The following is an 8583-nucleotide window of genomic DNA, read 5'->3' as shown; positions in this document are numbered from 1 at the left end:
AAATAAATTAGCCTAAGATGTTTTAAATGTGTCCTTACACTAGGTCACTAGGACTAGCTTAGCATATAAGTTTTTTTTTGTATTTTGACAAATTTTGTATGTCTATATTATTTTATAAGTACAATAAAATAGTTATTACATTTTTATTTATTGTGCCTAATCGATACTCAAAAAATGCATGTTTATATTGTATAAGTTTGTTAATAATTTCGTTTATTAATTCCTATAAGTTATAATTCTTAACAAATTTTTACCTGCGGCCATAAATTTTAAACAAAAATCGTATTGATATTGTTAATTTAGTTAACTAGACAGAATACACTTTACTTGATAAACTATATAAACAATGAAGTTGCTTATTAATTATTCACAACAAATCACTATGATATGTTTCACATAAAATCGAGCAACAAAAAGCTTTTTTAATGAGTAAGTTTTTGTAATTTGAAAATCGATTACCAAACTGAACAAAAATAACTTTACTCTAGTAACTTAATAATTTTTTCAAGAAACTAGTATTCTTAATAGACTTAATTTTCTATTTAGTTACTTTTGACTCTAATGAAAATTACAACTTTTAACTGTTTCTACTGAGTCTAAAGATTTATTTTAAACAAATGCACACATTTTTAAAACACAAACTAAATACTCTACACAAACTAAATAACAAATCTTTTATAACTTTAAAACTTAACGGCAATTAAAAACAAAGGTTCTAGTTGCTTGCTCGGGAAAGTAATTCATAAATGTTTCAATTTCGAAAACTAATATTTGACCTGAGAGAAACAAAAGGAAAAAGAGAAGCTTTTGTTTGTGATTTAAAGTTTTGTTGCAACGGTTTTAAAAACAAGTTTCGTCTTTTATATAATCCAAAAGAATCTTTTTTAAAACAAATTTCTCTACTTTAGTTCTTTAGTATATTGTCTTTAATAATGAAATCTAGATAGTTTTTATAAAAATATTTTAAAAGTGATTATGCTAAAAGACTATTTTTAATATCCTGACTTCTTTTTTGAAAGAGTTTATCTCCTAAAGAAAATAATATGAAAAACCTTTATTGCTTAGTCATATCCTGAATCAGTGAAACATAATATCATAAAAAATATTAAACAATTGATTTTGTAATAAATCAATAGTCCAAGGTTTTGTTATAATCTCTACAGTATAACTTAAAAATGTAGATTGCTTTTTATTGATACCTTTATGTGCTCCATTAATTTTTTTAGTATTACAACAACTAAAGTATGTCTGTCAAAACAAACATCATAAGTAAGTAGAAGCTTCAAAATGAAAAAAAATATTCAAAACAATACTTTTTGAAGCTTTTTAATATGATACTACATTAAAACATCTTTATACTTTATAGAATGTGAAAAATCAAAGAAATTTAGTATGACGTTGCAAACACTCAGATAATTTGAAAAAATTGAAAAAAATTCAACTTTAAAATGTATAAAGAAAAGTTGGTTTATTTCAAAATAGTTAGCCTTGTACAGAAAATGTGCAAAAAACTTCAACTAGTAAAGTTTCACGAAAAAGTTGTTTCACGAAAAAGTTATTTATATGCTATAACTGAACTAAGCACTTTTGCTTATCGAATTGAATCATTGCGAGATAAGGATATTAAATTACAATCAGTTTATTTCTCCCGTACAAATTAGGCTATTAAATTCTCATTTAATTGCCTACAACGTTTAAAGTTTCAGGTGTGTTAAGTACTAGCTACCGTTCTTATTTTAGATTGGAGCAACTAAATTTTTTAATACTGTTGATTTTTTCAGCAAGTAAAAGACAATTTGAATGATTTTGTTAAAAAAGACAAGTATTCGCGCTAAGGCTAAACTATTTGTGAATTTTTATTTAGACATAAAAGCTAAGTAATATAAAAGTACTCTTTAAAACCAGGAAATAAAACAAAGTTTAGTACATGTGAAGACGTTTTTAGCTTTAAAAGAAAGTTCTTATTGAAATAGAATATCAGTAAAGTGAAACATAAAACTAAACAGTAAAACTTATTAAGGTTGTTGTATTTAAACCAATAAAACATGTAGAAATAAACTGATTTGAAATTTTTGACCAGTAAATGAACAAATTATATAAACGAGCCACTTCCTTTTTAACCTTACGGATGTAGATTGCTAATCAGATTAAGCTGTGGTCAGATATCGAATAAAATTTAAAGTATTTCTGCCATTAAAATTTAACAAAATTAAATTTACATTTAATCTTGATTTCAACGGTTTGTATTTTAACACGGTTTTATTTATAATTAAAGCTCTCAAGTAGAGTAAACTGCTCGATATGAAATATACATTAATGTTTTTTTTTTACATAAATTAATGTTTTTACATTTGTTTTCTTTATTACGTACATTGATTGTATATACTTTTTTGTATCTTACAATGAACTATTTTAGCATCAACCTACTTTTGAAAAAATATTGCAAAATGTTTAAATTTATTACAAGCAAAGTTCAATTTAAGTAGTATAAAAAGTACCTGAGTGTTTTACTTTAAAACTTTTGCATCATAAAAACTAACTTAAATTTGACCAAACATACTAAATTTTATTAACAAAATTAAATAAAGTATGTTTAAAATGTGAAAATTTGTAGTTCTCTGAAAAAATTATGTCAAAAAATTTTGTGATTTATATAAACAAAAAGTTAAATAATCATAATGCTATTCACGAAAGTACTTCTCAAAAGTGGTAACTGACAAAAGTAACGTTTTTAAAGTAGATTTAATCACAATTCATAGTTAATAATATCAAGTAAGTTATAAAATATTACAAACTATTGATTTCAAGTAGCATAGTAAATGCCGTTTTGTTTTCTATAAACTTTATTATGATTTTAAAACCTCCTTATTTGACGCAGTAGCTGTTTTTTTGTTTGCTGCCTTGAGTAGACAAATTAAAAAAAAAGTTGTCTTTTTAAGCACATGACTGAAGACATAAAATAATATAAACTTAACACAATACACAAAAACAATAGATTTAGTCTAACAAAAAACAAAGCATGTATTATAATAGAAAACAAAACACCAAAACAACTAATTATGCTAGATTTTTATTTTTTTTATATTGAACAGGTTATTATGCTTAACTGACAATAAGATGTTTAAAGTATTGAAAACTCCTTTTTTTAAAGTTGATTGAGGTCAAAGTAATATTTTTGTATGTAATCATTATACAAGAGAATAATGCATTGTAAAAAATAATAACTAAGTGTATAACAAAAGTTTTTTGTTAATTTTCATCAAAGCGCATTAAAAAAAATAAATTATTTCTATGTAAACGAAAATAGTTACATTTCAGTGTAAACAGTTTAAAACTTTAGAGAGTTGAAAAAACTAAACGCAACCAGTTTAAAATCCCTGATCAAAAAAATTTTGCCATAAAAGGTATAAACAAAACATTTTCGGCTAAATACATAGCATTCTTTATGCTCATTAACATTCTTGCAGTTGCGGGTTGTAGCTATTACTGCGATTTTGTAACAAAAAAATGTTTACAAATTATTTGCTGAAGAATGTAAATAGAAACTGTTTTAGAGGTGTTTTAAGTTTGCTTAAAAGGAATGAATATCAATGTTGAAACTATTTATTTAGTTGTGAGTTTTTTGTAGAAAAGATAAACAGTTAAAAAAATTAAGTTTTAAAACTACAGTAATGACACCTTTTGACTATAAAACTAAATTATTTATACTTAAAAAAACAACTTGTTTTAAAACTTGTTCGTAATATAACAATTTAGACACTAAAATATGATATGTAACTTTTAAACGATAAAGCTAAAAAAAGAATACTTTTAGCCGTTTTAATCATTGCATAAGTTGCATAAATTTTAAACATTGACTTATTATAATTTTAGATTACTTGGTTTCAAATTTGACTAAATTTTATTTCTAAGTCAATTGCCTTATTAATTATACATGGTGTGATTTAAAACTTAGTGAATAACTGCTTTTTTCAAATTACTATGAAAATTATGATTTTAAAAAAGTTGAATAAAAGTAGATCGTTTTTAAAAAATTAATCACAATAAAAATCTCAGTAACATAAAAACTAACATTTCTACTGACAACACTGTTACATTACTTGTAACTTCACCGCAAGCATAAACAAAACAACTTGTGACAAACAACTTTGCAAAGACAAAATAAAAACTGCAACTATAATTTAAAAGCTGCATACTGCTTACTTGAAGGAGCAACTGAATTTCGCACAATGTCTACTGAGACAGGTAAGAAAGATAGAAGAGAAAACCAAAACAAAAAAGGTAAAAACATACAGCTAGCCTTGCGTAATATTAAAAGTAAAAATAAAAAGTTTAAAGAAAAATTTAATAATTTTTATTTAAATGACTTATATAACAAAACATTTAATTTCAAAACTAGTAAAAAATAAATAAAAATCTAGATAAATACAACGCTTTAATAAAAGAACATATAGTGTCAAAACATACTACATACAATACATATTATTTAGTAATGATGTTTTCTGTTCACGAAAAACATTTGCTATAGATTTAAATAACAATTTATAGTCGTCTAAACTGTTTGAAAACTATTTCTTTTTTTATTAAATCTTAAATGGTGATATTAAAAGTATATAACTAAAATCACAGTAAAAAAACGTTTCTTCATAGTAGGATAATTTTTTTGTTTACATATTAATCAACACAGTATTAAATGTAAGCACTTTAGTACTTACATTTTAGTAGTTAACTATACAGTTTAAAAAAAAATGCTTTGGTTTTACTAACTGGTTCATATCTTTAACATATGGTTTTTTTAACATAAAGTTTAATTTTAACTCGGTATTTTAGTTTTTTAGTTTCAGTTTTGTCAGAAAATCTTAAAACCTTAACTAAGCTAAAACTTCTCTAAAATGTCTAACTATACTCCTTTTGTTTTATAACAAAAAATTCATCAGTGTTTAAATTTTTTTTTTTATTATTAGAAAATCTTAAGATCTTAAGTCAACTCTTGCAAAATTTAAATTTTAAAAGTGTTGTTATTTCGATAAACTAAACTTAAAAAAATTATAAATTAGTTTATAAAATGTGCAAGAGCCTAATTTCGTAAAGTAAAACACATGATCATTCTATTTAAACGTTGTTTTTAATTCAACTTCTAATATAAATCTTAATTTATGTTTGACTTTTTAAGCAGCTTTATTTTTAAACTTGTTAATTTTATTGCTCTAATCAAGTTTTAATTTGAAACAACTGTTAACTAACTTCTAGTTATTAAAAGCGTTTTAAGCTTAAATTTACCTATTTATTGTAAATTTACTTTTTGAAAGAGATTTTAAACAATGAAATAAATATTTTATGAATTTAAAAACTTCATCACACAAAGTTGCCTGACCTATTTAACCTGAACAACAAAGTTCACATTGTGGGTCAAAAGAGTAAAAGTGTTATTATTTTTACATATGTTGAAAATAAAAATAAACCAAAACTAAAATAGTTACTCAAGTTATTTTCTAATGAAATACATTGCTTTCACAAAATTTGTGATTAAAAACAATTTGTTTAACTATCGATTAACTTTTAACTTTTTAAGCAAATAAAAAAAGTTATTATGTACTAATTATTACTATAGTAATTTTTTTTCTTAGATTCTTAAGCTTTGAACTCAATGGAAAAATGCATTAACAAAAGCAATTACATTTAATTTGAAAACATAACGTATTTTAATTTGGTCAATATGTAAAAATCTAAAATAAATCTAACATTTCTGTTATTAATTTCGTAGTTCCAATCAAAATACGATCGTGGTATGTAGGAAAAGTATGGCTACGCGCGTAGAGTGGATATTAGAGCAATTGACTATCTTTAAAATGAGTTTATTGATTAAACAACGGGTAAACTTTGTTTTTTAGATATTCTTTATATACTGCTTCTTTTTTAACTAAAACTTTTTTGATTAAAAATTGGTTCGTTTATAATACGGTTTTATAGTTTTCTAAAAAAATATATCGATTTAAAAGTACCATTATAACCTGCGTACAATCTTAGATTGCGACTTTAGAATTTCCCTATAGTAGAACAAGTATAATTATCATTTTGCAAGCTAAAGTTGGACTATAATAAAATTTTAACTGCTGTGTTTCTAATATTTACTACTTAAGTGTTTTAGTACTTGGTTTCTCAAATAAGCCATATCTCCCTTAAAGGCGATTTCAAATATCAAGGGGCAATAAAAATTTAAGCACCATAAAAGTAAATTAATAAATACTTTAATTTAACTAATTTGATTACTTCTATCATAGAGCCGATTATGTACTTGAGTTTGGGAAACCGTGTTCTTAAAGCTTCCAGAAATTCGAAAAACTTTGCAAAACAGATTAGTTTTTTGATGTTACTACACGATTGCAAAACTAGGTTTTTAAAATAACTTTAAAACTTCAACCTTAAATGTTTTATAAGTTTTTGATGCGCTATTTTGTTTTTAATTTGATTAGAAAGTTTTTGACAAAATGATAAGACAAACTACTTCTCAAAATCATCTTAACAAAGTTTAATAGCTGCAAAAAAGGAAAAATCGTTAAAAAAATGTTTGCTTGTTAGCTTCAAGAAACTCAAAAAACTTCTTAGTAGTCGCTGCAGTTTCGTCAACATGTACCTGATCCAAATGCTTGCACTGTTCTAGCAAGCAACCGAACTTGGTGAAAAGTCTTAACAAGTGCACACCTCCGTATATACTACATAGGTGAGACTTCTGTTCCGAAGTTAGTTGTTTATACTGACTTCTTTCAGCTGGATACAAAAGCTTGTTTTCTAATGATAGATCGAAAAATGTTTTGATGGTTCGCCCGTATTCTAAGTATTCGCTCCTTTCTCTCCTGGTCTTGCCGGTTTTGACAAACTCATCCAGAATCATTTTGATAGTCAACTTGAAAGGTAAGTTGTAAGAGAGTCTTTCGACGTTCAAAAAATCGTGGTCTTTTTTCAAGACTTCGTTGAACGAAGAAGGCACTGCTATGTTTGCAACTAGCTTAGAGTTATTATTTTCTAGCATTTGTGTATTATTTTTGTTATTAAAAAGATCTTCCTGTTTAGTTAGTGTCTTTTTATTTGCTTCTACCCTTCTAATAATGGTGTCAGTAGTTTCTAGGTTGTCTTTTTTAGTTGTTAAAGGTTCAACTTTTATTGCCATTTCAGTTGTATAACTTGGTTCAATTTTGATTGTTTGCTTTATTTTGTTTTTGTAGCCATTCACTTTTCTCGACTTGAACCTGATATTTTCTATCCATTTCATGTTTTGTTCGTTGTATTTACACAAAACCTCATCTCCTACGAAATCATCTTGGCTCTTATTCCAACCAATGTAGTGAATGTTGTATCTAAAATTAGTAAACGTTTTGATAATTTTCTATACTTATTTATAAACTTAGGTTTATAACTTTAAAAAGTATGCTTCGCTTAATTATATGTCTGTAATTTTTTTTGTCTATTTAATTTTTTTTTAGTTTAGCTTAAAAATTTTTTTTAAGATGAAACTGGGAAAAGTTGATGATTGTTTTATTAAAATGATTAAAAATATTTAGCTTTAATTTATTCTAAAACTATAAAAAGAGATTTTAAGCACTTTTGTGTTTAAAAAACATTTTATAAAGACAAAAATACTTATATATAATAACCCGATATGTAAATCATTTTTATGTGGGTCCTTGTACTTTTTAATGTTAAGTATTAAAAGCAATATGTTTAGAAACTATACATTATATCATAATTTACATTATATAAAATTTTACTTCAGCTATTACCTATTTTGTTTAAAATAATACTTAAGCTATTAATTATTTTATGCTCTAACCCGAAACGTGTCTCATTACTACTTGAGTCCTTGTATTTTTTATGGTAACTTTTTAAAGTAATATGTTTAGAAATTATACGCCATAATATAGTTTAGTATTTACAAAAAATAAACTTCAGCTATTAACTATTATGAACTCTAACCCAATATGTAAATCATCACTATTTGGATCTTTGTACTTTTTAATGTTCAGTATTTTTGCCTCGTACCAAACATTCTGCTTCCAATTACAAAAAACTTTTTCCCCAACTTCGTATTTTGCCACTAAATCATTCATTTTACGCAGTTATTATAGTTTACTTTAAAAAATTGTTCTATTTACTGAAAAACAAAGCTCATTTAAATAATAATTATAAATTAGTTAATTACCGGTTTCAGTGAGAAAAAAATGATTTTGTCGAAAAATTAAAAAAATAAGAAACTGCTCTTTAACAATAATTTTTTATAATAACTGAAACTTAAAAAAAAAACTTCTCAATAATCTTTAAGTAAGTTTTCTCCGTCTTTTTTATCTCCTGATGATTTATTTGTTAGAAAGTTTTAGTTTAATTTTGGAAAAGACTTACAACTTTTTAATTACGAAGATTAAAACAAAAATACAAAGAAACTATTATGTTTGATCTTTTTTTTATATTTATTTTATTTAGAATTAAACTATTTGAAATATGAAGGTTTAAAATCTATACAATTGGCTTTTTAAGTAAAAAAAAGAAAAAACAAGTAATTTTTTTTTTAATATTTAATAGAAAGGATAC

General features: G+C 24.5%; 1 protein-coding gene across 1 annotated transcript; it reads right to left on the bottom strand.

Moving 5' to 3' along the window:
* Positions 1 to 6556: 6556 nt before the first annotated feature.
* Positions 6557 to 8105, bottom strand: LOC145832991 (uncharacterized). The gene is made up of 2 exons (XM_082940194.1): positions 7972 to 8105; positions 6557 to 7355 (listed from the first exon to the last, which is right to left on the bottom strand). The coding sequence occupies exons 1-2, from the start codon at positions 8103 to 8105 to the stop codon at positions 6557 to 6559; spliced, it is 933 nt and encodes a 310-aa protein (XP_082796320.1).
* Between the last annotated feature and the right edge of the window lie 478 nt (positions 8106 to 8583).

The sequence above is a fragment of the Thalia democratica genome, chromosome 4 (genome assembly GCF_965202585.1).
Source record: "Thalia democratica chromosome 4, ktThaDemo2.hap1.1, whole genome shotgun sequence".
In the NCBI taxonomy this organism is placed as follows: Eukaryota; Metazoa; Chordata; class Thaliacea; order Salpida; family Salpidae; genus Thalia; species Thalia democratica.
Note: the sequence above shows the minus strand (reverse complement) of the source record. Positions and strands in the feature narration are given on the sequence as shown.